Source organism: Phymastichus coffea, unplaced genomic scaffold (assembly GCF_024137745.1).
Source record: "Phymastichus coffea isolate CEN01 unplaced genomic scaffold, Cenicafe_Pcof_1.1 PCOF00108, whole genome shotgun sequence".
Classification (NCBI taxonomy): Eukaryota; Metazoa; Arthropoda; class Insecta; order Hymenoptera; family Eulophidae; genus Phymastichus; species Phymastichus coffea.
This window is the reverse complement of record NW_026706919.1, coordinates 777,276-805,255: the sequence shown is the minus strand read 5'-3', so window position 1 is coordinate 805,255 and position 27,980 is coordinate 777,276. Positions and strand designations below refer to the sequence as shown.

The window sequence follows — 27,980 nt, the reverse complement described above, 5'->3', positions numbered from 1 at the left end:
ACCGATAAGCACACGTATACGCGCGTCGCTCATCAATTTGCCAATTTGCACGGTTGCTTTTGCAACTAACATTGGTGCGAACAGTTTTGTTATTAATTTTTTAGAGTTATTAGCGACAAGCAGACAAATGGTGAGCATGTATTTTCAGTTTCTTACTTTTCTGTCGGTTCTTCGCCAAAATAAGAAAAATTACTGGAAAATTACTGAAACAAATAGGTTTATAAATATATGATTAGTGATTAGTGCAAAAAATTACACATTTAATTGGAATCATTAATAAGCAATTGTTGCATAAACTTGCTTGTAAAGATCTTGATTGTACTATTTCTCACAAATATTCAAATAGTAATCAAGGGAGTGTCCTTAGCCAGATCCGCTACCACAGATAATTAAAAGCATTAATTTATGGAACAGTTATGATTTCAGAAAAAGAAAATGTAACTCTGTTACCGGAATCGGATTCAATGATTGCAAGCAAGTTTTTATGCGACACTAATGATTTAACTCTGGAGACTTTTCAAACCGAGGCCGCAACTCGATAGCCTTCTTATTGAAATTCGCTCTGTTCCAAGTGATTTCTCGAGTAAGCTTTGTAGAGTTCTTAAAAAAAAATGGAGTTGCGAGCGACTCGATGTTTCAATTCACTTAGAAAAAATAGCTAGCATTTGTCGAGCCGGTGCTCGGACAACAGAACTTCCGCCAAGAACGGCGTGACAATGAGTCCTTTCATTGACGGCGAGCAACAAATACGTTTGATTGTCGCGCGCCGCGGAGTCTTTAATTTCATTAGAATCCTTAGCTGGTGCACGATCATTGCGCGTCGGCGTTTAGCACTGGAACTCTCAGTTCTCAGTCACGATTCTACTTTCAAGTAAACCTCAGGCTGCGCGTCGGATCGACTGTCTGTCAAAGTGCGAAGTTTTGCGCGCCTCGGACGTCGCAGTCGCCAGTACTCTTGCGTTAATTTGGTAAGCTCTGAGATTTCCCTTTGGTGCGTAGCGCGTAGAATGACAGTTATACGTTATTTACGAGAATCGCGTTCCAATTTTATTAAAGAGTTATAAAAGCGACCTGCTTTAGAATTTGCATAGCTCATTGAATATTGATGCTCTCGAAAGAGTATAAATATATCAGTCGTTGCAACACGTTTACCCGTTCACAACTTTCAGTACGATTTCCCCGGTATTAGTCGATATTAATCCGGCGATTATGTAAATGGAGTTTGTAACCGATTAGCAATGCCGATTAGCTGTGTGGGCGTTCGTACGAAAACGCAATGAACGTTTGCCGAGAATCGATAATCGAAAAAAGGCAGATAATCTCGCGGATCGGCCGACTCGATTAGCGCTAGTCAATTCAAGTCCAGAGCCGCGGCGAGCATGTCTTCGAATTCCTGCTTGTAAATGACTTTAATGCCGGTGGCAGGTGACGCAGAGCTCGCTCTGCCACCGTATTTGACCTCCTCCAAGGGAACCTCCAGAGCGCGCGCCAGTCGATCTCTCGCGTACAGGTAAGCGCCCTGGTTTCTGTGCTCCTCTTGGACCCACATGACCTACGAGCCAAGCGTTTCAGACAATTGCAAGCTGCAAGGTACCGCGAGTCGGTTGCACCTTGCTTTTGGGGTACTTGGCCGCCTCCTCGGCAGCCAATTTATAAGGGAACGGGCAGATCTGCTCCACCCGGACAATCGCAATCTCGTCGTCGAGGTTCCTCTCTTTCCTCTCGGCGACCAGATCGTAGTAGACCTTTCCCGAGCAGAATATGAGTTTTTTCACGGTCTCGGGCTTGGCGGTGGGGTCAGGCAGGAGAGGCTGGAAATGGGTGTTGGGGCCGACCTCGTCGAAGCTCGACTGAGCCTGCGGGTGACGCAGCAGCGACTTGGGCGTCATTACTACCTGTGCGCAGATTAACTTATCGCTGTTATCGTTCGTGGAGGAGCCGCGTCAAGGCGAGAGATAGCTCCGACGACTCATCGGCATTACGAGTGGCTTGCGGAAAGGCATGTGGATCTGGCGGCGGAGCATGTGCACGAGATTGGCCGGCGTTGTGGGGTTGCAGACGATCCAGTTGACGTAGAACAGCTGGTGCGTGGGATTGTCCATGTGGTCGCCGACGTCGTCGTCGCAGAGCTGCAGGAAGCGCTCGAGCCGCGCGGACGAGTGCTCGGGACCCTGGCCCTCGAGGCCGTGGGGCAGCAGCAGCACGAGGCCCACCTGCCGTCCCCACTTGGACTGGCCGGAGCACAGCACGTTGTCCAGTACGACCTAGTCGGACGGTACGGGTGCCACTTGGGATTCGCAGCGCGGGCGGGCGCTCGCGCCTCGTTACTTGGCAGTTGTTGGCGAAATCCCCGAACTGCGCCTCCCACATGACCAGGGCCTCGTGGTCGTAGGTGGCGTAGCCGAGCTCGAAACCTGGGGGGACACGCAACGTTAGTCCCGCGGCGAGCTCGACCGAGCGGGTAACCGTTACCGCTGATCCCGTACTCGGACAGCGACGAGTTGCTGATGGTGTAGAGCGCCTGCCCCGGGAACACGTTGTTCATCATGTTCACCCACGTCTTGTCCCTCTGCTGGTCGTGCACCACGTGCATGCGATGCGAGAAGGTGCCGCGCTCGACGTCCTCGCCCGACAGCCGCACGTGGTGGCCCTCCTTGAGCAGGCTGCCGAAGGCCAGGCACTCGCCCAGCGCCCAGTCGATCGTCCGCGCCTCGGCCAGCTTCCTGCGCCGATCCAGCAGTCGCTTCACCTGCCCGCGGTTCCCGAGGCTCGCTTATCTCCCGTCTGCGATCGACCGACGCGCGACAGACGTCGTACCATCTGGTGCACCTGCAGGTCCGCCGGGGCCGTGGACATGTGCCTGCAGATCGCCAGGACGTCCTCCTCGGGTATGCCCGTCGCCGGGATGGGCAGCTCGGGGCTCTGCCTCGAGAAGAAGTCGGACCAGGGCACGTCGTGCCAGTCGGCCATCGACATCGAGCTGATGCCCTTGGCCTTCTCGAACTCGGCCTCGCAGTGCTCGCGGTAGCGCTCCGTCTCCTGGGCGGACGCACATCGACCTCGAGACGAGCTGCTCCGGCGAGCTGCTCCGGCGAGCTGCTCCGGCGAGCTGCTCCGGCGAGCCGCGCGTACCTGCTTGACGAACGACTCGTCGACGAGGCCCTCCTTCAGCAGCTTGGCCGAGTAGACGGTGAGCACGTCGGGGTGCTTCTGAATGCGCTTGTACATGAGCGGCTGGGTGAGCATTGGCTCGTCCAACTCGTTGTGGCCGTTCCTGCGGTAGCCCACTATGTCCACCACCACGTCGTTGTGATACTCGGCTCTGCGTGGGATGGATTGCCGCGTTACATCGGGTTACGTCGGTCAAGTCGGGCTGTTCCAACGACTGGCCACTTGCCGGTACTCGCTGGCGACTTTGCTGCAGTAGGCCACCAAGTCGGGATCGTCGCCGTGCACGTGGAATATCGGCGCGTTCACCACTCGCGCCACGTCGGTGCAATGCGCGCTGGACCGCGAGTAGCGCGGATCGGTGGTGAAGCCGATCTTGCCGTGCAATCGCCAATGTTAACGGTAGACCTGACGTTTCGCGGAATAGTCGGCTGGTTTACTTGGTTGTTGATGACGGTGTGAATGACACCGCCCGTGGTGTAATCCGGGAGCTTGGTCTGGTGCATCGACTCGTAGCAGATGCCCTGGCCGCTGTAGGCGGCGTCGCCGTGCACCAAAATGGCCAGCGACTTGCGCCCGTGCCGATGATCGGCCTTGTCGATTTGCTCGGCCCTCACGCGACCGATCACTATCGTGTCGACGGTTTCCAAATGCGACGGGTTGGCCATTATCGAGACTTTCATGCTCTTCCCGCTCCTTGTCGCGATCAGATTTCGTCAGCCCGAGCATAACGAACCTTTGCCGCGTCGTACCTTTCCAAGGATTTCTCGCTGTAAGTGCCGAGATGGTACTTGACGTCGCCAGAGCCAAGATCCTCCATCGAAACGGGCTTGAACTGCGTGAGCAGTTGGTGGAGTGGCTTCGAGCAGACGTTGACCAGGGCGTTAAGCCGACCTCTGTGCGCCATCCCGATGACGGTGGTCTCCACCCCTAATCGCGCGCGCGCGCTCGCTCAAAGGTTTGCTCAAAGGTTTGCTCAAAGACGAAGTAGCCGCAGCGAGTACCGTGCTCAGCGCTGGTCTCTATGCACTGGTTCATGGACGCTACGAAGGCTTCGCATCCCTCCAAGCCGAATCGCTTCTCCGTGCCATATTTCTTGGCCAGGAAGTTCTCGAACGTGACCGCTTTCATAATGTTGCGCCAGATCCACTTGCGGTGATCGGGCTCCAGGTCCCACGCGCCCGGGACCTCGAACTTGTACCTCAGCCAGTCCAGCTGCCTCGCGCGGACGGTCAATTAGATTTTCGCACTGCGCTCGCGACGCCGATCGAGCACCCAAGCGATTCTTACAACGCTGGAGTCGTGTATGTAGGTGTACTCGAGGCCCAAGTGCCCGCAATAAATCTTGTTCAATCTCTTGACGATCTCCCGGAGCGGCAGGCTTTTCTTATCTCCGCCGATTTTAGTGACGGTTCCCAGCGGGAATTCCCGGTCGAGGTCTTTCTCGGTGACGTTCTGGAGGTGCTCGCGAGTGACGAGCTTCGGAGGCAACGCGCTCGTGCCACGCAGAGCCACGGATTCGGGATTCTGTATGCCCAGCGGATCGACGTCCGCTATCAGGTGTCCTCGAGTCTGCGCGATAGGCGCGAAACTTTGTAAGGCCAAGTGGACGACGAGTGCCAGCAATGGACATAGCGATCGGATTAGCGAACGGACCTGATACGACTTGATAGCGGCGTTGATGTCGAGGGCACTGGCCACGTAAGTCTCGCCTTGCAGTTCCGCCTCGGACTTTAATCTCACCGTGGGCCTCGTCAGCAGGTCGTCTTTTGGCGCACCCCGACGCAATGTCAGATTAGCCCGAGTGTCGCGCCAAGCTCGATAGTGGTATCGCGGCGAAAACACGTACGTGAGACGGCACGAGCGCCCAGCAAATTGGACGGGACCTCCGGCACCGAGGAGGAGACTCTGATCGAAGCGGCCGTCGTCGCCGTCGTCGCCGTCGTCGGGACGGCCCGGCCTGCGTCGACGCTACGGAAATACGCATCCCAGCTGGCGTCCACCGAGTTGGCGTCGCTGCGCCAAGCGTCGTAAAGGTGCTCGATGTACTGGCCGTTGGTCGTAGTCAGGAACGAATCGTCGCTGCTCTTGCTGCTCGAAAAGCGGCGCAGCCCCCTGCCGAGCGGCCGCAGTCGTGTGGCAAGAGTCGCGCGCATTTTGCCCCATTTGACTCTGCCCCCCGCCCTGCTTTGATTTGTTTACACTTAAAATTTATCGTCGCCTATTTTCCCGAGCTGACGCCCGTGGTCCGGTCCGACTGACGCTTGCGGCTTCGAGAGGTTGTCTAATGCTCGACAACTTCAGACCGGTGGAAATTGCTCGACCTTACTTGTTCATCTGTGTATTTGTTTGCAGGGCAATGGAAACTCCACGGCAGCCGAGCAGCGAGTTATCCAGGTCGAGCCCAACAAGGAGCCTTCTCAAAGCCCTTTGCCCCGCAATAAGATAACGACCAGTAAGGTCATTATGCGTCTCACATGTTGCACAATTCGTCGTTAAGCGTTTTCAGAATCAGCACGAACATACGCATTTTTTTCTTCAGTACACCTTATGGAACTTTGTGCCCAAGAATTTATTCGAGCAGTTTCGAAGAATAGGAAATTTGTATTTCCTCGTCATTATGATCGGCACGGCGATCACGGATTCGTTATTCGCTGCGTCCACCACGGCGTTCCCTCTGCTCTTCGTCATTTTCGTGACGGCGTGCAAGCAGGGTTACGAGGACATTCTGCGCCACAGAGCCGATCGGCGGGTCAACAGTCTGCCGGTGACGGTCTTCCAACGCGGGTGCGCTCGGGTAATGGACCCGTCGACGTTTCGTTTTCGAGGCGAGGGGGCGTCGTCGCGCCAAACGATAAGTTGACTTTTTGCCTCGCAGGAAATACGCTGCCAGCAAATCGCCGTTGGCGACATCGTCAGGGTGAACCGAGACGAGGATGTGCCGTGCGACCTCGTGATTCTGCAGAGCAGCGAGCTTTCCGGAAAGTGCTACGTCACCACGTCGAACTTGGACGGCGAGTCAAATTTGAAAACTTTGCAAGTACGACAAACGGTCACTCGAGAGCTCGATAATTTCGGACTACCGCGGGTCATGCCAATTTTCCTTCGTTACAGGTGCCAAGGATGTTTTTAAATTTAGACGCTGCTCGGATAATAGGCATGAAGGCGACGATAACGTGTCAGAATCCGGCGCCCGGCTTGTACATGTTCGAGGGCAAAATACAGGCGAGCATACCTGGAACGGACGAGGACGAGCAAGAAGCGACGCGTTCCGGGCCTCTCACCATTGACAACCTCGCCCTCGGAGGCGCAAGGCTCAAAAACGTCGATTTCATTGTCGGCTGCGCTGTGTATACTGGCAAGGACACCAAGTTGTCGCGCAATTCCAAAATGAGCATTCAAAAGTTTTCGACCGCTGAAAAGTGAGTTTCATTGGTGGTGCTCTCTTAGGCATCACCCCAACTCGTGCCTTTTTTTTTTCCAGAACCATTAATAAGTATATCCTAGTGCTCATGTTCATCTTGGCGATAGAAGTCATTTTTTGCACAGCTATGAAAATCGTGCGAGCCAAGAAAGACGAGTTGCGAACTTACCCGATGAGCTTGAACCAGGTCGACGGCTCCTACACGAAACTGCTTGCGGATATGGTTATCTTCGTGGGCCTTTACAATTACGTCGTGCCTATTTCACTGTACGTGACGATCGGTAAGTTGCAATTCGCTTGCGCTCAGCTTCGCAACGTTTCACTCGTCCACGAACTTTGAAGAGATGCAAAAGCTCTTGGGCGCGTTCCTGTTTGGGTGCGATCTCGGGATGTACGACGAGCTGTCCGATCAACCTGCCATCGCTAACACGTCCGACATCAACGAGGATCTCGGCCAAGTCGAGTATCTGTTCTCGGACAAGACGGGCACCCTCACCGAGAATAACATGATATTCAGACGTTGCTTCGTCGACGGCAGCGCGTACTGCGAAAACGACTGCGACGGCAGGTTGTACCTTTTACCGGCGAACGGCAATGCGAAGGAAGCGCAAAAAATTGACACTTGGAGCGTAAGTTTCGTTGCAAGATACGTCGCAATTATTTTCAATGTAGAATATACCAAGAGAACGTTATGTTTTAGCCCGAAGTTTGGCATTTTATGCTGAGCCTATCGCTGTGCCATTGCGTGCACATTGCTCCTCCGCTTCAACGGGCCAAGGCAGAGCTAAACAGAGTGGAATTTCGCGAAAGCTTGCGCTTGAGGAAACCTGTAAGACTGAACAGTTCTTTGATGATGGATCCTGCTTTGCCGGAGTATCAGGTACCGTATTCGATTGCGCGTTCGAGCATCGTATGAGCGTTGCACGATTGTTTGCCAGGCGACGTCCGCGGATGAAAAATCTTTGGTAGAGGTTGCTGCCCGGTGTGGCGTTATATTTTTGGGCGAGACGGACGAAGATGAAATCGAGATTGACGCCAGAGGTAGACGCCTTTATTATCAGAGGCTCGACGTTCTCGAATTTACTTCCGGTAATAATTATGAATAGTTATCTACGACGGATTTCCGTCGGGGCGTCGAATGTCCCTAACTGGCACTACTCGTAAACTTGCAGATCGCAAACGAATGTCCGTGATAGTGAAGGATACAGCAGGCGTCATTTGGTTGTACTGCAAAGGAGCAGACTCGTCGATGTTTCCCTTGCTGGCTCGCGAAAACCTCGAAGCAGCGAAAGCCTGCGTCGCCGATTTTTCCATGGTTCGTGCGCGCGGACAGCCGAGGAGTGGGGGGAGGGGGGGGGGGGGTGGAGCATCGATAAAATTGGATTATTGGGTTGCCGCCAATATAATTTTCAGAGAGGGTTGCGCACACTCGTGGTGGGCTTCAAGCGAGTCGCGAAGGAGGAGTACGAACGTCTCGGTCGGGAAGTGAACGAGGCGAGGCAAACGATCGGCAAAGACCGAACGCCAAACGTCGAGCGTGCCTACTACAAGTTGGAAACCGGCTTGGCACTGCTGGGCGTGACCGCCGTCGAGGATCGCCTGCAAGAGGGAGTTGCCGAAACTATGGAGAAGCTTCGCGCGGCGGGTATCAAGGTTTGGGTGCTGACGGGCGACAAAGCGGAGACGGCGGAAAACATTGCCTTCCTCTGCGGCCACTTCCAAAAGGGAACGACAATCTTGAGGCTGATGGACCAGCGCTCGACGCATTCGTGCTGCGTTCTGCTGACAAGCTTCGAGTACTGGCAGTCGCATCCATTGTGGATCGGACTCGAATTCGCAAACGACCTCTAAGACGAACGTCCATTGGTGTTTCAGGCGAAAGATGAAAATAGAGCCCCTCGTTCGGTACGGCTTGCTCGTCGACGGGGCGAGCGCGGCCACGGCGCTGAACCACTGCCCGAGCCTGCTGCGGAACGTCGCGATGTCTTGCGAAGCCGTGGTATGCTGTCGCATGTCGCCGCTGCAAAAGAGCGAGGTATTCGCGGAGGTGTCCGCCGCTATTTGCCGATTTGCCGATTTGCCGATTTGCCGATTTGCCGATTTGCCGATTTCGTTCCGCAGATCGTGCACCTGGTGAAGCGCGCGAAGGGCAGGCCGCTGACGGCGGCGATAGGCGACGGCGGCAACGACGTGTCGATGATCCAGGAAGCCCACGTGGGCCTCGGAGTTACCGGCAAGGAGGGCAGACAAGCCGCGATGAGCGCGGACTTCGCCTTCGCCAAGTTCGCGCACTTGCAGCGCGTGCTACTCGTGCACGGCCACTGGTACTATCTCAGAGTCGCCGTGCTCGTGCAATATTTCTTTTACAAGAACGTCGTCTTCATCACGCCGCAGCTGCTCTACAATATTTTTGCCGACTACTCGGCCAAGGTTCGACCGATGCTAATTCTTATCTTATTCCGTCCGTCGCAGATTAGCTCATCTTAGGTCTTAACTTTCGGTTGCAGGCCCTCTACGACAGGCTATTTCTCATGTGCTACAATGTCATTTTCACGTCGATTCCTATCCTCGTCTACGGCGTCTACGAGCAGAACTACTCGGACAAAACGCTGCTAACCAATCCGCAATTGTATCGATTGAACAGGAGAAATATTTTCATGTCCAACGGTCACTTCGTCCTCTGGATGCTCATGGGTAATAAGCGATCAACGTCTACGATTGAAAATCGAAATCCATGTCCCCAAGTGATATTTTCTTCACAGCTACATGGCAAGCGTGCGTCGTATACTTTATGCCATTCTACTTCTACAAATGCAATTCGGTGATGATACACGAGAGCGATTCAGCAGAGCACTGGCAGTTCGGCACCTGTATATTCTACGTTGTAACGATCATTGCTAATTTACAAGTGCGCCAATACCACTTGCTCGTCGATATCTCAAACAGCTTTTAACTTTTCGTTGTTTAACTTTGCGATTTGCACACTGCAGATATTGCTGTTAAGCTCCTACTGGACGTTCGCTTTCACCTTTTCCATTTTCCTAAGCGAAATGCTATTTTTCGCAGGCACATTTGCTTACAGTTATTTCGATTGGTGAGTGCGCCATCACGCGAGACTTGACCTGTCATAAAACATCTCGTATGCGATCGCTTTCAGGCAATACGACGGACAAATGTTGGAGATATTTACGGCGCTATTGTCCTCTTACACCTTTTGGCTGCTGACGCTGTTGATCGTTGTGGTCAGTTTGATACCTACGTTATTCTTTGTTATTTGGAAAAACAAAAGGCCCAGTGAATTGCGCAGCCAACTGAAGAGGAGAGCGAGATATATTTCCGGAATTGCTCGCCGCCCAGTTGAGCCAACGTCGGCCACTATACCAGTAAATATTTCTCTCGAAGCTTTACGTTGCGCGCAAAGATTCGCAGTTCCACGCGAGCGTGCAAATGATTTGTCTTTCTGTATTGTAGAATAGACGCTCGTCCACGTTTGTTCCTTGGAGAGGATACTTTTCCTTCGGCGACGACAACGCTTTTTAACGAGACTCGCAAAGCCGAAACCTGGATCGACTTGTGCGTAGTATTTGAATACTTGAATTTTTGAAAAGACCGAAACTGGACACGTGAACAAACATTGAGGCTTTATTCCAATCTGTAGAATTACAGCAGACACGTGGACTCATTCCAAAGAAGAAGAAGAAGAAGAAGAAGAAGAAGAAGAAGAAGAAGAAGAAGAAGAAGAAGAAGAAGAAGAAGAACGGAGTGCCCCCCTGAGAGTTGCTTAGAAAACCCGTTGAAAGCGAATGTAAGGTCGTACGGCTACGCAAAGTTCGCCTCACAGGAAACGTTGCAGGTGCAAAGAGGCACTCTAGCAGATCGGTCTTCTGGCCGCCAAGTGGTCACGGCGACCTACGCGCTCAGTCCGTTTGCAGTGCGGGGTGCGAAGAGGCGCTGCGACCAAGTTGGAGATTCCTTGCGTCCGCGGAGACGCAGCCACTTAAGTAGAGGGCGCCGATCAGTCGAGCGACAGCATCGACTCGACCGAGGATCTGCTCGTGGAGGCGGGCAGCCGCGGACGGCCGAGGTAGTAGCCGATGGGGTTGGCGAAGGTCCGCTGGTCCGGCGACAGATGGATCGGGGCTAGGCTCGCGCTGTGCAGCTTGCGTGCCTGCTCCGCGGCTAGAAATCGCAAAACGGCTGATTGGCAGAGGCGCGCGGCCGCCGCGGCCGATTCGACGGCGGAGAGACGAACCTGTCGCGCTGCTCCAAGAGGCCGACGAGCGCAGCTCACGGCCGTCGCTGTCGGTGGCCTGCGCATCAAATCAACAGACATTAGTTTCCGTCTCACGGCTCGCGTGCATGCACGCAGAAGCGACTCGTCAAGCGGTGCATGACCATTTCTTAAACTCGGACCATAATCGATCTACTTGCAGTACTTGTCGTACGTGTTTGCCGAAGCGTGTAGTTAGGCATTCGGAACGGCAGATGAAAGCGAGTGACGTGCAGTGAAATGAGTCGTGTTACGGGACGAGCTCGGGATCGCGGAGCACGTGTGCTCGTTTCGCAAGCACAGCCACGTGCGCGAGACTTTGCTCGAGATGCGGCGATGGCGAGTAGGAGATGGAGGTAAGGTAGTTAAGCGTTCTTCGAGTATCTTACGAAGCTTGTATTTTTATTGGAACGTTCGTTCGTCTGCTATGTGGCTCAACGTTATTGGATGCGCGCAGTCGACATGCTCATTCGAAAGAAAAAGAAAAAAATATATAGCATCGTTATTGTCGTTATTGCACAGCGCATTCTCCATTATCCGTCGACGGCACGCAGCATTTCATCGTTAATTCGCATTGACAAGCTTAATCCTATGTACCTTCAACTATCGCTAGAACTATCGGAATCGTAAAGTTGGAAGATTGACGTTAAAGGGATGAGGTTGTCATCGGCAGTGATCAATGACTCTTTTCGAATCTGAAATGACACGCGCGCAACATCATTCCTCACACTGGCGTTCGTCGAACGAAATCTTTCGATCGAAACGTCAATGTTGTCGTCGACGACGTCGTGATCGTAAGTGTGCAGGTGGATTTGATATTTGCCGTGAAAGCAAATTGTGGTGTTATTGCACACGCGAAAAACAGCATTGGTGTTAGACGTGAGACAACATTCAGATCTTAAAGACCAAATTTCAACAAGTCTACGACAATGTGGACGTCGCGTTCGCAGCACTTTATTTTTCCTCTACACAGTAAATGTTACAGTTTCGATGTACTTGTATGAAATAAACGATTACGATGAAGTATATTCCATTGACTCGACATTTATAAAGATATTTGGTCTTGTGCGTATTCGTACGATATAAGTACAATTATAAACTTAAGGTAATTAGTCTTGTTTTATCCTGCGTATGCGTAACCTGGAACATTTACCTTTGACCTGTCACGTACTTAGTGAAATATTGCTTTATAAAACTTGTAAAAATACATTGCGAACTTGAAACTCTCGTGGTAATCGACAATTGCCCGCCCCGTTAAAACGCAAAGCAGCTCGGGCTATGGGACGCGCAACTCGAGCCTGAGCTCACTGCTCGTTCAGCGGCGGCTCGATCATTTTAGCGGTAACCTTCTCGATATGCATGCTACCGGGTCTGGGTGGCTTGAAAGTCGTGAAAGTGCTGTTGAGATGCAGGCTGACGGGCCTGCTGGGCGGACAATTGTCGAAGCGATCGTCGGGGCCCGAGCTGATGTCGCACTGCAGGACAATGCGCGGCCCGACGTCCGCGGGACCGATTCGCTCAGTCCTGATCTCGTTCAGGCCCGTCACCGAGAAATTCGTCTGCAGCAGGGCCTTATTGCGCGGCCTGCCGCCTCTTACCGGTGGTGTCGACGCCGCAAACTCGATCTTGCCGTTCGCCTCCGCTACCTCGGCGCGCTGCTCGCCCCGTTCCGCGTTCTGCTCCTCCTCCTCGAGCTCGGGCTCCTCCCGTAGGTCCTCCATCGACTGCAACGTCAATAATGCGCGCTCAACGGGATGACAGCAGCGGAGAGGCGTCCGATGGGACGCGTCATCAGACACAGACGGTCGTTGCAAGGCAAAGGCCAAGCGGCGAAAGCTCCGGAAAGCCAAATTTTAAGCGTCTAGCCGGGAGATCGACGACGATCGAAAAAGTTGGATTCTCGCGTGACGTTGCGCCGTGCGATCGACGCGAGCAGAGCATGCAGGTGCCAGCAGAGCGCAAGCTCGTCGATAGGGAGAGAGAAGAAAAAAGAAGCAAACGAAGAGAACAAAAAGAAAAGATCTTTACAAATGGGTTCGGTTTGGCAGGTTTAGAGGCGAGGCCTGTATTTACCCCGAGCAGCTCCTTCTTCTCGGCGTCCTCGTCCACTGTAACAATCAGGTCGAGAGCGAGGATTAGCGGGCTGGGCGAAGGGTACGAGGGGGTCGGAACAGCGATCAATGCAAGCCTCTCGCGCACGCACCTTTGGGATTCCTCTTATCGGCGAGGACGTCGGCCTTGGCCTCCGAGCCGGCCAAGGGCTTGTACTCCTTGGCGCTCGGGGCGATCTTGTGCGTGCCGTTGGGCCGCTTGTCCTCCGGCGCGGCGTCCTTGAAGCCGACGCTCTTGGACGCGGTCAGCGGGACCGCGGCGTCGTAGCCCGGCCACCTCTGCGAGCCCGAGGCGGACGAGCCCGAGCGCGAGCGCTGCTGCTGCTGCTGCTGCTGCTGCTGCTGCTGCTGCTGCTGCTTGCGGCGCCGGCGGTCGCTGCGCGCGCTCCGCCACACCTCGTACGAGCAGCCGATGACCGCTGCCACGAAGACGCACAGCAGCGCCACGAAGATGTAGGTGCCGGCGCCCTTCTCCTCCTGCGCCGCGTCCAGGTAGTTGGACTTGTAGAGCACGCGCTTGGGCGGGTCCTCACCCCAGGCCCGCTCGCGGTTCTGCGGGAACAGGCCGTTTCAGAGTCGCGCGACCCGACGCGGAGACACTGCCGAGCGGCCATTACCACCGTGTCGTTCTTCGGCGGCTCCAGTCCGCGAGGCTGCGTGTGGAAGACCGCGCACTGGGCGCTGCGGACCCCCGCCGGCGCCGTCACCCTCACGGTCTCGCTGCCCTTCTTCGTGAACAGCATGTACTCCTCCAGCGGCTTCATGCCCACGCCTCCGTTGATGGACACCACCACGTCTGCAAAGCGAACGGGGAATCGGCGGTCGGCGGGAGCTCGCGGCGCGGCCGAGCGGACTCACTGCTCAGGCAGCCGGTGTAGCCCTTGTAGGCCCTGAACCGCTTGTCGGTGGTGTTGAGCCCGCCCAGCTGGATCTCCGTGGTGCCGGGGCCGTCGTCGTCCTCGCCGCCCTCCTCGTCCTCGTCGTCGCCGAGGCTCAGCGCCGGGATGGGCATCAGCTGCACCGGCTCCCGGTCGATCAGCAGCGTGGCCGTGTTGTTGTCGCGCACGTAGTAGACGCTGTGCCGCGCGCCGTTCGAGTAGGTGCGGTCGTTGAGGCGCACGCCGTAGGCCGAGCCCTCCCGGTCCTCCTCGACGATCAGCTGGCCCTCGGACGTGAGGGCCACCAGCAGGTAGTAGCTCCGCCTGCAAGCAGAGACGCCTCCTCGTTGCGGCAATTGCCAGCCGCCGCCGCTCGCCGCAGCTCGCCGTCGCACTCACTTGTTCTCGGTTTGCAGCAGCAGCAGCGCGGAGGTGCGCTGCCGGTCGTTGGTCGAGAAGGCCAGCTGCACCTTGATCTGCAGCACCTCGGCGTCCAGGTCGAACTCGCGCTGCAGCACGCTCTCCCCGCTGAAGTCCGCGCCCTTCTCTGCAACACGCCCGCGCGGTGCTCGTGGTCAGCGCGATCGACGCGGTCGGCGCGGTCGGCGCGGTCGGCGCGGTCGGCGCGGTCGGCGCGCAACGGACTCACCGTCGGCGCAGTGCTCGCCAAAGTACGAAGTGAGTTCGCAGTTGCACGAGGCCTCCTGCTTGCCAAAGTCCTCCGCGCAGATGCCCTGGTTCTTGCAGGGCACGGCGTCGCACTTCATGTGGCAGTTGGGCAGCAGGCCCTTGCTCCCTTCGTGGTTGGCTTCGCTCGCCAGGTTCGGCAGGTCCACGAGGTACTCGCCGATCATGAGCCCGCGCAGGCAGCCGACGTAGCCCTGGATCAGCTGGCCCTCTTGGCCCATCCTCAGCAGGTTGTCGGGGTCGAACCCTCCCAGGTTGACCTGCACGCAGAGAAGCGCGTGGTGGTGGGCTCGGGGCCGAGGCATGGCCGACGGCGCCCGGGAGCGCCGGCAATTACTTGGAAGTAGTCGGTGGGCGGCGCGGGCGGGCGCTGAGGCGCGAGCACCTCCTTCTCCGGGTTGAGCCACGGCTTGTTCGAGTACGCGTCCAGCAGCAGCGGCACGGCATCCAGCGTGGCGTTGAGCTCGTTCACGTGCAGCGTGGTCGCGTTGTCCGTGCGGACGATGGCTACCTGCACGGAGATGCCCGTGTTGGCGGCCGGGTACTCCACGCTGATGTTCTTGATCTCGTTGGCGGCGTTGAACAGGTAGACGATGTTGGTGCCGTTCGAGATGTAGAGGTGAGCGAAATTATTCAAGTGGTCGTTCGCGTAGAGGATGAGCGAGTGCGCGTCGTAGGTGCGCAGGTTGATGAGCACGTTCTTGTAGAGCATGCTCTTGAGCAGCGTCTTCTCCTCCTCCTCCTCGCTCGAGCCGAAGTAGTTTTTCTTCAGGAAGGCTCCCGGCGAGGTGAAAGTCAGAGCCTTGCTATTGATGTCTGAGCGCAGAAAAACATTTGGTTTTTCAGAAGAGCATTTGGTTCCGAGGCCTGTACGGGCGCACACGGCTTGCTCGCGGGCGTTACTCACTCGTTTCGCAGTAAGTTCCCAGATGAGCCCACCTGTTTTCACAGACACACGTGAAATTGCTCCAGAGCTCCACGCAGCGAGCATTGTTCTGGCACTTGTTCGGTTGACACGAGGGCTTGCAGTCTTTGATGATCTCCGACAAGTGGACCGACATGTAGCTGTGAATGTCGAGAATCTCGCCGTTGACGACGAGGCCTCGGAAGCAGCCGATCAGCCCTTGCCTCACCGAGGACGTTTTCAGGTGTTCGCTAGGAAGCAAAGTCGCGGCTCGTCGGTATTCGTTGGTTATCTTTCCCGTGATCGTCGTCGATCGAGAGAAAAGGGAAGGAAAGATGCTCACGCTGTTGCGCCACCGATGAACATGGAACCCTCGAAAGGTCCGAACTCTTCCTCGGGAAGCAAATCGACCATTTGGAAATCTGTGTTTATCATGAACCTCACGTGATAATCGTTGTAGTCGATCCAAATCTTTTGCCACTCGCCGTTGTTCAATTTCCGCCGACTCTTCACTTCGAGCTCGCGAATCTTTCCAGTGTTGAGCGTGAAGTTGAACGTGAGTCTGTAGTCGGAGGCGAGCGCCACCATGAACGACGGATAATTCTTCCGTATGGGAGGCTGATACAAAAGAATGGCTCTTTCCCCGGTCGTTCGGAAGCTGAAGGCGATGTCGCCTTTCCGCCAGCCGGGCACCTCGATGTAGGACTGCGAGGTCGTGAAGGTGACGACGTACTTCTGGGTGTCTGTCGCGGAAATCAGAGAAATGAGCAGGCGCGCGGACGAAAGAAACCACTGGTCGCGGAGGTTTCTCAACGATCGTGCGCGCGCGCGCGCGCCTTACTTGTCTCGACGCACTCGAGCGGCCCGAGCGTTATCCTGCCCTGGGCGTCTTCCTCGAGATGGCGCTGCTGGAGGAAGACCATCTCCGTGATTCCCAGCGAATCAGGCGCTTCGTAGTAGCCCTCGTCGGACAGCCATTTACCGGCCGACACGTCGCAGTTGCAGCTCAGATTGGAATTGACGCACGTCCTATTGACTAGTTTCATCGGGACAACGTCTCGCGTGAGACTCTCGTAAAGACGAATCGACGAATCGACGCGCAAAGTCGAACGCGGCCTTACCTCCGCACGGACAGGAGCCGCGATTGACGTTGCCGATGTAGTCGACGGCGGTGCCCTTGGAGCTCAGGAACCACGTGGCGCTGTGCAGCTCCAGCGGCGCCTTGTAGCAGTCGTACTTGACGTACTGGCTGCAGAAGAGCGAGTGCGATATGAGCTCCTGCAGCATCTCGGCGCTGAACTGCACGTACGAGATGTTGAACATGAAGTCGCTCTCTTGAATCGATCGCACGTCCACTTGCGAGGGCAAATTGTGCTCGACGATCGTTTTCGTCGAGTCCTCGATCGACTGAAACTCGCACTTGACGAGCGCCGGTGGGAATCTGCCGTTGCCGTCGATGTCGATCTTGTAGACGTCGTCTTTGGTGTAGCCCAGTAGCGCCAGCTCTTCGCACGTTTTCCGGTACTGAGCTGAACATTGGACGCGCGAGATCAGTCGACGAACTACGAGCGCGAGACGCTGCGCCAGCTAGGCGAAACGATTACCGAAGTGGCAGTTCTTTCCCATGTATCCGGTTTCCGTGCAGTCGCAGGTGATTCTGTCCTCCTTGACCGAGCACTTGCCGCCGTGCTCGCAGGTGTTCGGCCGCGTGCACGGATCGACGAACTGGCAATTGTCGATGGCAACCTCGCCCACGACTTTTTCCGTGTTGACGATGTAGCGCGGCTCGATTCTCTCGTTGTTCACGAAAATTTCTCGCATGCACCCGACCAGCCCTGCCAATGCGGCGTTATTCGCTTCATTTTCATGCGTTCGTTTTATTGGAGCGCGGCTATTGCGATACGCAAGCCGCCAGCTTACCTGCGTTTCCCTGCCCGCTGCCTATGATAACTCGGTTTCCTAGTTCCAAATTCAGATTAAACGACTTCGTTTGCTTGTTTTTATAATCCACCACGATGCTGAGCTCTTCCTTGGTGTTGTAGTTCAGGTCGACCGCGTGCCAAGAGGTATTATACGGGAAGTTGACGGTGGTGGTGAAGGTCGCGTTCTCGTCGAGGGTCGGCACGAGAACGAAGCGAATCTCATTGTTCACTGCCCGCAACTGGAACGCAAGCGAGAACGACGGGGATTCGACGGTCCCGACCGAGCGAGGAATCGAGCTCTCACCTCCCAATATCCCAAGCTGCCATCGGTGATGACGTCGCCCGAGGCAACCACCGCCGTGGGCTTGGAGCTCTTGAAATCGAAGCTCAATTTCAAGGAGTTGGGCTCGTCTATGGGCCACCAAATGTGACTGCCGGCGAACGGGTACGTAATGGGAATGACTTCGACCTCGTCCTCGTAGTACTCCGGCTCGAGTACCCCGATGTAGTGCACCATTGGGTTGGAGCGTTTCAGCTCGTAAATGATGGATTTGTCGTTGAAGAATACGTATTTGAGGGAGCCTGCAAGGCAAGCGGGTCAGAGGACGGTGCGAGGCTGGAAACAATAACGCACAATAACGAAACAATAACGCACCCGCAAAAGTATTGTTGGACACGAGGCCCTCCTTCTTGTGGAGCTCGGGCCCGCCGCCGATGTAGATCTCGGGATCGATGATGATGGTGTAGCTGTCGCCGGGCACTTCGTGCGCCTTGATCTCGTCGTTGAGGCTGATGTAGACGAGCGAGACGTTGTGGAAGATGGTCAGGTTGTTCCAGTAGTTGGAGGTGACGTCCTGACCCAGGACCGAGTTGATCTTGGAGTCGTGGCCGAAGTCGATCTCGACGACGACGCTGCCGTTGAGGATCGAGGCCGCGATGTAGTGGACCGTGCCGTCGATCTCGCCCGAGGCGTAAAACAGCGCGGAGTCGTCCCACTTGGTCTGCAAAGGCACGTTCGGCGGGTAATCGGAACGCGCGCGAGCCCGACACGGCGAGAGATAGGCCGGCGATTCCGGGAAAGGAGTGCTTGCGCGGCACCGCGGCCTATCGACGATCGTCTCACCTTGAACATCAGGCTGATCCGGTTGACCGCGGAGTGCACGCGATCCTTCCAGTCGTAGACGCGGAACGAGACGTAGGAGGAGCCGCGCAGCGTCAGTATGGTGGCGGCTGCAACAAATCACGTCCGTTACGCGAGTTACGCGAGTTACGCAAGCGATCGCCGCAGCGGTGCGGCCTCGTTCGCCACGATTGACACCTACTGTAAACGTCGCACCTCTCTCCCTCGTACTTGGTGCCGAAGCAGTCGCACGTCAAGCTGTTGTAATGGTTGACGCACTGACTGCCGCGGAAGCACAGGTTCTCCCGCGTCTTGCACCTGTTTTTCGGTTTTCAGCGCCGGAAACGGACGCCGCCGGTGAGAATGTCGCCAATGAGAACGTATCGCGTCAGCGTAACCGGAGGAGAGGACCCCCCCCTCCCCATCACTTACTTGTCGATGCAGCCTTCCTTCACGTTCTCGTGTTTGGTGGCGATAAGCGGCCGTATGGGGAGCAGATCGCTCGCAGACTTCCCGGAACTCAGCACCATGTCCCTGATGCAGCCGACGAACGACTCGATGATGTACTTGACGCCGTGCAGCCGCTCCTCCGAGCTGAGACCTGCAACAGCGAGCGAGCGAGCGAGCGGTCGGTCGGCGGTGCGAGCTGGTCGCCGGGAGGGCGCAGCCCACCTCCGATGAGCACCACCGAGGCGAGCTCCTCGGACACCCCGTAGTTGACGATGTGCTCGAGCACCTCGACCGTCGTCTCCGTCTGCTTGTCGTTCACCCTGGCGATCAGCTTGGCCCCGTGGACGTCGATGCGCACCAGCACGCTGTGCCACTCGTCCCGATTAAGGCCCTCGCCGACGGTCAGGCTGGTCAGGTTCTTGCCGAACACGTGCACCACCTTCAGCTGGCCCTTCTCCACGATCACGTAGAGCGCGTAGGGCTCGAGCCGCTCGGGCCGGTCCTTCACGCTGTGGTAGACCAGCAGCCCGTGGGGCAGCTTGGTGCGGAACTTGAACGAGATCTCGCGGCATAGCCTGCAAGCGAGTGCGCCAAGGAGATCGGCTGCCGTGCGGCCGGTGGGCGCGCGCCCTCGGCTACGCACCTCAGCTGGAACGTCTTGATGCCGGGCCCGTCCAGCTGGATGAAGGTGTTGCTCTGCGCGAACATGAAGGTCTTCTCGTAGCCGGACTCCATGAAGGTCAGCTCCTTGCCGCGCTTCTGCCTGGGCACGGGCGGCCGCGTCGGCCTCGTGGGCCCGAAGCTCGGCGCGGCCGTGCTGCCGATGCCGATGCCGATGCCGCTCCCGCCGCCGTCGCCGCCGTCGCCGCCGCCGCCGCCGCCGGTCGCGGCGCTCGCGCTCGTCGCGCTGGTGCCCGTCGTCACGAACACGCTGCTCTTGGTCGTCACGTACGGCGGCAGCGTGTCTGTCGGACGGGCACAACAGGTCGCTCAGAGAGGCTCCGCGGGCTCGAGGCCGGCGGCTCCGCTCGCGCGAACTTACGCTCGGGTCCGCCGATGCAGTGGTGTAGGCACTCCTCCTCCGTGTTGAAGCGGTTCTCGTTGCCCAGGCAGCCGCCGTAGACGAAGGTGTGGCAGCTGCCCGCGGTCTTGTTAAAGGCCCACTTGTGCACGTAGTTTTTGCAGGGCCCGTGCTCGGCCTTGACGAAGCAGCGGTCGGGCAGGTCCCGCCTCGCGGTCGCCGTCGTCGGCCGGGGCTGACCGCTGCTCGTGGCCGCATCGTTTCCGTCTTCGGCGGCGGCGGCGGCGGCGGCCTCGTCGTCGTCGTCATCGTCGTCTTCGTCGTCGTCGTCGTCGTCGTTGTCGTCGTCGTCATAGCGAATGTCGTCATCCTCGGCCAGCGACGCCAGGTAGCCGTCAGCCAAGAGGAGCAGCGCCAATGCCAGGATCCCGAAGACCCGCTTGCCCCGACTCGGCATCCTTCCTCCTCATTCGCCTTCGCCGACTGCGAATGACGTCTCGCACTGCGGCGCATAACGCAGACTGTCATGTGTCGGTGTTGCGTAGTTCGCATTCGGACCGCGTCCGCGAGTACGAGCGATAAAAGAGCGCGGCGCGCGCGTGCCGAAAAGCAGCTTGGAATGCCAAGCAGTCGGCGGTGACGGTAGCCCGCCTTTGTCGGCGGACGCGCTGAGCTTCCTTCCGGCCGCGTCTTCTTGCCGACGCGAACGACGTCCAGCCGCGCGTGCCGCGCGACGAGTTTGCGCTTCTGCCGCGAACGAATGCCGATCGCGTGGCCGGCAGGTTTGCTGTCTCGAGGGGCGTCAAATGGTGCAAGACTGATGCTGTCTCGCGCTCGTAGACCACCATCCATTAGCCGACAGTGCGAGTGTAAATCCGCCGCCTTTACTTAATCGTTTGCAACGAGTCATCTTTGAACGGTGCTGATGCGCTCGCTCATTTTCGCGGAGATTAGCTTGCGGAATGACTGGAAGCTCGAGTAAGGTCTCGCTTTCAATTCCGCGGAAAGCCATTATCTCGGTCGAAGCGTTATCGCTCGATTACCTCGAAGGCCCGTGAAACCTGGCCGCCGGCCCAAGCTCCGTCCACGTGAGCGCGCGGTCGCGGCAGCCGGCGCACATTTCCGGCTCGCACGTCTCTTGGAGATGAACCTCGAACCGAGAGAAGGAAGTCGTTAGCACCGCCGTGTATTCCAACTGTTCACTTGCGCGCGCTCCGCTAACGAGCGCTAATCAATTGTCTTGCGATCCTATGAGATCTATTCCAAGATGGGCGAGCCCTTTCTAAACGCGCGCGCGCGCGCGCCGCCGCTGAGAACTAGCGATGATAAAAAGCTGTGGCGCGCGAGCTGTGGTTTCAGCGTCGCGAGAGACGAGTAATTCCTCGAAGCACGTGCTCATTCGCAGGCCCCATTCCATTGAAGCTCGTGCGAGCGAGCAGGGAGACGCGTAGAGAGAGAGAGAGAGAGAGAGAAAAGGTTAGCGTATGGCAGCGTCCTTGCTCGAACAGTTTGGCGGTGACGCGACGCAGCAGCAGCGAGTACTTTCCAAGTCTCTCGCTCGTCGGCGGATGTGCGATGGCGGGCAATTGTCTTCTGTCAAGCTGGCCGAGCGGAGCTTGCACGAGCGCACGCGCCCATTACGGTGCTCCCCCCCTTGCCTCTCGTTCCGTCTCGTTTTTCCAACGACTCCTCTCGCGAGCAGGCTTTTCGGCAGACTGAGCTCGCGTCGCGGACCTGGTCGAAACCGGACGGCGGTCTCGTAAAGCTACGTCGTCGATGGCAAGCGTACGAGGCGTCCTTTGTGAGCGCGAGCGATCACGCAACGCACGCACGAGTTGCCCGCCAGCTAATTTATTAATGGCCGCTCCGGCGAGTCGAGAGTCGAAGAGCGGTACGCGTAGAGTCGATCCGTCTCCTCCTTCGCCACGGTTTATTGACTCGCGTTCGCCCGCGAGTCCACCGGCCCAATTCGTCGTCGCTGTCTCCGCCGATGATCGATTCGCACCTCGTCCGCTCCCTCTTTTTCCGATTCGACTGTTGTTGGGCTCTCGGTCGTTCGCGTGTCAACTACCGTCGGCTCACCGAGAAATCGAGCCGCAGCACTCGAGCTTGCTTGCTTGGACACTTGGACGGCAGAACGGAAAAGTTTCGAACTCGACCAAAATAAAAGACTGGGCATGGCAAGAGCGAGCACCTCGCGAAACCGCGAAAAGTAGGCGAAGAGTAGCCGCCAGTGGGCCAGCGCATAGATCTCTGGCCATCTACAGAAAGCGCGAGGGAACAAGAGCGAGCCGGGCCGGCCGATCGATATATCGAGCAGGCGCTCGCGCACTCCGGTCTGCTCCAGTTTTCCGAACGACCGAGCCGGCCCCAGCCCCAGGGGTTGCGTCTCGAACTTGGTCTCGATGAGTTGCTCGCCCGTCGCAAACTCACAACTGCACTGGGCCGAGAAACCAGCTCACAGCGTCGGGCTGATGACATTGCTGTGCCGCCCGGGCCATCCTCGACTAGCCGTTAATTTTCGGGAGCGCGCTGCCAGCTCGTTCGTAGACAAGCCTAATTGGGCGAAAAGCGCGTGATTCACGACGTTCGGTGAGCGACGCCGAGAAAGCCGCTCCGTGCGCCTGCCTGGTTTCCTGCTTTTCGAACGACCACCGGACTCGATCAACAAAATAACGATCCAATCGAGTCTTATCGACGTCTATTCGCACTCTCGCCTATCTTCGCGACAAAGCCATCGATCGCGCTTTTCCCATTCGAACCGACAATAATTACGAGTGCAGCTGTGAAACAGCGATTAATAAAGTTTATCTGAAAATAAACTCGCAGGCGGCGTGCGAGATTGGGAGCGTAGCAACGATCATGCGACCAAACCCATTGCGACGCGACGGCGTGTCAAAGCTGCTCCCCCATCGTGCGGTGGCGCTCGATGCCGATTCGTTTCTCATCGGGAGCCTCGATCGCGAAGCTCCAAAATCGTTCCCAGCGCGATTCGACGTCGGTGCAAAAGGCGAAAAACACCCGCGAGTTGGCTTACCTAAAACAGGCCGCGTGTGGCGCTAGTCAGTCCCCGCGTTTTGGCAGCGTCTGGCATGAGCGACCTCTCCGTGCCGTATCCAGATAACAAGTTATTACATTGCACTCGAGCGGGTCGTCGCTCGGCCGTTCTCTCGTGCGTTTATCGCGGCGACCGTGACTGAACGCGCATCGCGTCGACACGGAAATCGGCTGGATGCAGCGCGAGAGCGGAGACCGAGAGAGCGAGAGAGCGAGAGGCGCTGGAAAGCTGCGGCGCTAGAGAGTGTTGTGCTTGCGCGCCGGTCTCGCGCTCGCGACTGTCGATGTGCCGCCGTTGTCGCCGCCGCCGCCGCCGCCGCCGCCGCCGCCGGGCTCCGCATTAACGTCCGATGAGCCACCGACGAGCCGCGGCCGGCCGATCAACGTGCGACTGCGAGGGGAAGAGGGGGAGGGCTCGTCCCGCCCTCCTTTCTGCTTTTTAACCCTTTCGGCGATAATCGCATGCTCGAGATTGTTCATTTGGCCACTTTTGCAACGGCCTACCGCATTATATTCGCGTGCCCTGCACTCGGATGTTTAATTCTGCGGTCCTGAAAGACAAAAGCTGATAATAAAATATTTGTTCGTTCAAATGAAAAGTCTGAGAATGTGTTCTGAAAATGCCGATTAACGGAAAATTTGAGAAAACGATTTTTCATGTAACTTATGACGTTAGCTTAGTTATCGGTCTGATCACTTCGCAACTGATTTATCGCAGTGCCAATATTAATCGACGCGACTGCACTAACGATTACAGAAACAATCTCTTTTAACTCGCGTTTGCGTAAGAACAAACGAGTGTACTCGACAAACGAAAGAAAGAAAGCACAGCTATTTGTCACTCGATGCAGTCATAAAACCCACAATGTTGACTCTTCTCATAGTCATAATTGCAGAAAAAAGGTGGGAAGAAAGGAAAACGGACGGCGAGAGACGAATATGGGAATGAAAGAATCCACGCTCGAAAAAGAAGTAAGAGCGCAGTCGCGAACGCGCGCGAGAGAGAGAGAGAGAGAGAGAGAGAGAATTGTAAGTGTAACAAATAAATTGGCAAGGAGATAATAGACAAATTGGCCCTAAGCACATCCGACGCGTTGACCGCGCGCGAATCGGAAGGTCGCTCGCACCGAAGATATTGTCTGGCTCTCTCGAGCGCGTTGTCGCTCCCTTCGTCACGTACTTGCTCGTCAAAGTCCCTTTGAGCGAGATTTCACGCGACCATCGATCGATCGTCCCGAACCGCGAGCGACGCCGAGCGCGTGAAAGAAGAGCGAGCTCAGGAGAGATAAGATTAGTCGTTTGTCGGCCCCCCTACGCTCCTCTCCATAGCTCGATCCGTTGACCCTCGGATTACTTTTTTCTTTTTCCTCGGCTGAACTCGCTGCTCGGGCCGAGTTATACGCTGTTGCGCAGTCGCGGATTCCAATTCTCCGCCGAAATACCTGTGGGCGGCGTTTCGTTATTGATAATAATTTAGAAAGCGCACAACGAATTCCCCTTGGGTAAAGGAGGTGTCGCGAGCGCAGACACGTTACACCAATCCATTCGCCAACACCTGCGCAGGTGGCTCGAGGAAAATATAGCATGGTCCTCATAATCGGCGCAAACGTCGTTAACGGGGGGCCGAGGCGATTAAGAGGTCGCGATGAAAAGAAGCTGCGCGCAAGATCGTTAGCGAGCGCTAAAACGTCTGACCCACATGTTGCGTCAGAGCGCGCACGTGCAATCGCGGCTCTCTCTATAAGCTGCGCGTGGCGGCGAGCCGATTTCGGAGCGCTGGAAACTCGCCGACGACAGGGCAGATGCGCCCGCGGACAAAGGCCCATCGATGCGCGCGTTGCGTTATCGCGGACGAGCAGAGGCGGCTGAGCAAACACTGCCGGATGTGCGTACGTCCGCGTCGCGGGAATTCGTGCGACGCACAGGTCGGTACGCGCGCTTTATCCTACCGCGATAAGTCGCCAACTCCGCGAGTCGACCGACTGGGTAGAAGATGGCGTTAGTGGCATCGTCGCGTACCATCCGATCCAGGGTAGATATCTGCGTTATCAACCACGACGACTCGTCGATATCGATATCGAGGGCCGCGCTCGGTGAAAATCGTTGGCATTGCGATCTCTGCCCGAGGAGGAGTATACGTACGGCGCGCGCCTTCGTCGATGCTTCGGCGTTGGCAACCTCGCGGAAATCGATGGAAAGGTCGCGACGTTTTCTCGAGAGCAATTTTCGAAAATAATATAGACGGTGCATGCGCGCGACAATCGTGTCGGGCAAAGAGAGCGAGAGAGAGGGAGAAATTGGCATGTTCTCTCGCGGGCGTCGTCGTGTTCCAGATAGAAAGTGACCGGTCTGAGAACCGACGTGTCGCGGCCGTTCTCCGTCGCTCTGAAATATCAGCGCGAGTCATTAGCACGAGGAAGCTGGACTATAAACCACCGAGCCGTGACGCTCGTGCCGGCGATATATTCTACGTATCCCCGCGGGGCGCGCGTCTTCCGCGACCGTTCTCCCCTCGTACTTCCGCTCGGGAGTCGCGAGCGACGTCGCAACGGTAAAAAGTCCGCGCGTCCGAAACTCGCGGCGGAGTTGCGTAGCTTTGGCACGCGAGCTCGAGCGCCAAGTCGCCGCGCGAAAACGCGATCCGTTCCGCTCGATTTTCGCTCTCGAGGGAGTTGAAAAAGGCGTTGCGCGCCACGACGGCGACGCGTATAGGTAGGCACGCGAGTGCCGGGCGCCGAGTTTCCTTCTCTTTGCGCCTTTTGTCCGCGCCTCGGATCGGGTGGGTGGACACACGCACGGACGCACCGCCAAGTCTTTCTCCGCCTCGCTCTGCCTCGCCGGTACCGTTACGCGCGCTCGCGGTTCACGAAGCTAACGAGCTCTCTCTCTCTCTCTCTCTCTCTCTCTCTCGCGCGCTGGTGGGCTACGCGGAAACGTGCCTTTTTTCACTTTCCATTGTGCGCTGCTGGCCGCGCGTACGCACCGATGGATATGGGCGGCTGCGAGGTGCGAGCACGCGTGTGATTTCGCGTCCAGCCGCGATGAATTATGCAGCGCCGCGTCGGTTATGGACTCGCCAGAGCCGCCAGCTCGCGGAGATCGCGGAGATCGCGGAGATCGCGGCGGCGCGATAAGAGCGCGCGCGCGGCCGCCAGAGTGATAATGCAGATAAGCGAGAGCTGCGCTCGGGATATATTAGTTACGAGCCGCGGTGAAAACGCGAAAGCGTAACTCGGCAACGGGGGGGGGGGGGGCGTCGGCGTCGTTCCCAACGCGATTTCTCGGACGCTCGGCGGCTCTCGGTCACCGCTGTGCCGCCGAAATCGTTGAGCTGTCGCACGCCTTCGCGCTTCTCTCGACGCTCGTACGCCTACGAGTCGGCGGGTACCGCTCTCGTGCTTTCCTTCCTTGGATCGTTTTCGCGCCAACTGCGCCGCGCGCTCGTTCTCCCGCTCGGCCGGTGGCGGCCACTTTCTCCGTGCGCGATCGTTGATAATGCACTTTGCGCTGGTTTTCGGCGGCCAGCCGACGACCAGGTGACACTGCGCGCGGCCGCGTTCAGGATCACGATCGCAGCTCCTTTTTCCCCGAGCTTTTCATCCGAGGGACCGGTTGATCGGCCAATGGAGCTTTCGGATTTGGTCTCGTCGACTCCGGCGACCGCGATCTCTGCTACACTTTCCTCCCAGAAGCCAAGCCGCTTTTCGAGCACTTTGGAAACTCGCTCAGCAGTGAAAGTGCCCGCGTTGCTGACGGCAACGACGCCGCGCGGGAAGCTCGCTCCTTTGGTCCGAACGACGCCCGAAGCGAAGCGACGCATCCCCCTATATACATATATATCCCCCGGCGGCTTTCTTTCGAATGCACGCGGTTTTCGACGAATCGCCTAGGCCGCAGCCGGGGCAGACGAGAATTCTCGCCGATTGACTGCGAGCTTCCTCTCTCCGGTCGTTTCCCTTTTCCTCGTAGCGACTGCCCTCGCCGGCGGGTCAAGCGCGCGAAGGCTCCGCGCCTCGTTTCCTATATACACTCGCCGCGCTATCTTATCTTCGCAGCCAGCAGGCGGAATGGCGCATTAATACGGCCTCCGTGCGTTGCATCGGTTGCGCGGCCTCGAGGATTCTCCGTGGGTATATATATTATTTTTTCTTTTTCTTCGTTCATTCGTTCCTCTTGCGCGCGAGACGTTCATTTGACTGCGCGAGCGCGCTCAAGGATAACACTGTCGGTCGCGCGCCTGTCGCGAGCTGGACTACGATTGATGACCCGTGCACCTGGACGGGTTGGCTGTCGAGCGCGTGGGGAGCCGCGGTGGTCGTCGTAATTGTTGTCGCCGGGATCTTACGACATCGCGCTCGCGCGACTCTGTCCGCAAGAAATGGCTGCAATAAAAAACGAGCCGCGCGGCTGCTCCTGCCTTTCCACGTACGAAATAAAAATATCCAGATGTTTTTTAATGCTCGCCGCCGCCGCCGCCGCCGCCGCCGCCGCCGCCGCGACGAATAAAAACCAGCTTGGCGCGCGCGCGCGCACTACGCTCGCGTAACGACCGTGTACGAGCATCGCATTCCGGTAAGACTCGTTCTCCTTTTCTCCGGACACATTGTTTTGCAAGCGCGCGCGTTGCGCGAAATTTCGGAGGCGGTTGCGCGTTTGATTTATGCGAGCCGCGAACGCGAGTTTCCGCTGGCTGTGCTGCGCGTGCGCCCGTTCAAGTCGCCCGCGACGCGACCGAATCTCCGCCACGGCTGTCGCGGAGTCCGATGCCCGTAACGAAGGCTCGGCGATGAATCTCCGGATAAGTGCGGACGAGGAGCGAGCCTCGTAAAAGTCCGTCGACCACTCGCGAGCTCGAGAGAGGGATCGCGGGGAGGGGAAGGTACCGAGCCACATCCGCGCAAAGCTCGGCGAATGACAACAATCCTTGGCTCGTAACTCTCTCGGCGCGTAATCGCCTGGATTCGTTCA

General features: G+C 57.1%; 2 protein-coding genes across 5 annotated transcripts; one reads left to right on the top strand and one right to left on the bottom strand.

Moving 5' to 3' along the window:
• The first annotated feature begins 5 nt into the window (after positions 1 to 5).
• Positions 6 to 10,379, top strand: LOC131670292 (phospholipid-transporting ATPase IF-like). 4 transcript variants are annotated; one of them, XM_058945772.1, is made up of 19 exons: positions 6 to 130; positions 5,524 to 5,628; positions 5,711 to 5,965; positions 6,047 to 6,208; positions 6,283 to 6,590; positions 6,653 to 6,873; positions 6,935 to 7,221; positions 7,293 to 7,472; positions 7,531 to 7,681; positions 7,765 to 7,907; positions 8,006 to 8,388; positions 8,468 to 8,627; positions 8,714 to 9,022; positions 9,100 to 9,286; positions 9,355 to 9,500; positions 9,583 to 9,686; positions 9,750 to 9,975; positions 10,064 to 10,165; positions 10,251 to 10,379. In XM_058945772.1, the coding sequence occupies exons 1-18, from the start codon at positions 128 to 130 to the stop codon at positions 10,130 to 10,132; spliced, it is 3,399 nt and encodes a 1,132-aa protein (XP_058801755.1). In that variant the 5' UTR covers positions 6 to 127; the 3' UTR covers positions 10,133 to 10,165; positions 10,251 to 10,379. The 4 variants fall into 4 exon arrangements, with proteins under 4 accessions (XP_058801755.1, XP_058801758.1, XP_058801757.1 ...); XM_058945775.1 differs by lacking the exon at positions 10,251 to 10,379 and having other exon boundaries at positions 96 to 130; positions 5,524 to 5,623; positions 10,064 to 10,197; XM_058945774.1 differs by lacking the exons at positions 6 to 130; positions 10,251 to 10,379 and adding an exon at positions 866 to 968 and having other exon boundaries at positions 5,524 to 5,623; positions 10,064 to 10,197.
• A 115-nt stretch (positions 10,380 to 10,494) lies between these two features.
• LOC131670291 (axotactin) lies at positions 10,495 to 23,275 on the bottom strand. The gene is given in 25 exon segments (XM_058945771.1): positions 10,495 to 10,771; positions 10,845 to 10,902; positions 12,461 to 12,586; positions 12,891 to 12,970; positions 13,066 to 13,525; positions 13,591 to 13,769; positions 13,832 to 14,175; positions 14,251 to 14,398; positions 14,501 to 14,798; positions 14,876 to 15,354; positions 15,446 to 15,693; positions 15,786 to 16,185; positions 16,284 to 16,478; positions 16,564 to 16,971; positions 17,047 to 17,277; positions 17,363 to 17,603; positions 17,669 to 17,946; positions 18,020 to 18,365; positions 18,488 to 18,594; positions 18,687 to 18,802; positions 18,917 to 19,103; positions 19,106 to 19,509; positions 19,578 to 19,899; positions 19,977 to 20,457; positions 22,993 to 23,275. Coding segments are annotated over 24 exon segments (6,255 nt in total). The 5' UTR covers positions 20,413 to 20,457; positions 22,993 to 23,275; the 3' UTR covers positions 10,495 to 10,607.
• Between the last annotated feature and the right edge of the window lie 4,705 nt (positions 23,276 to 27,980).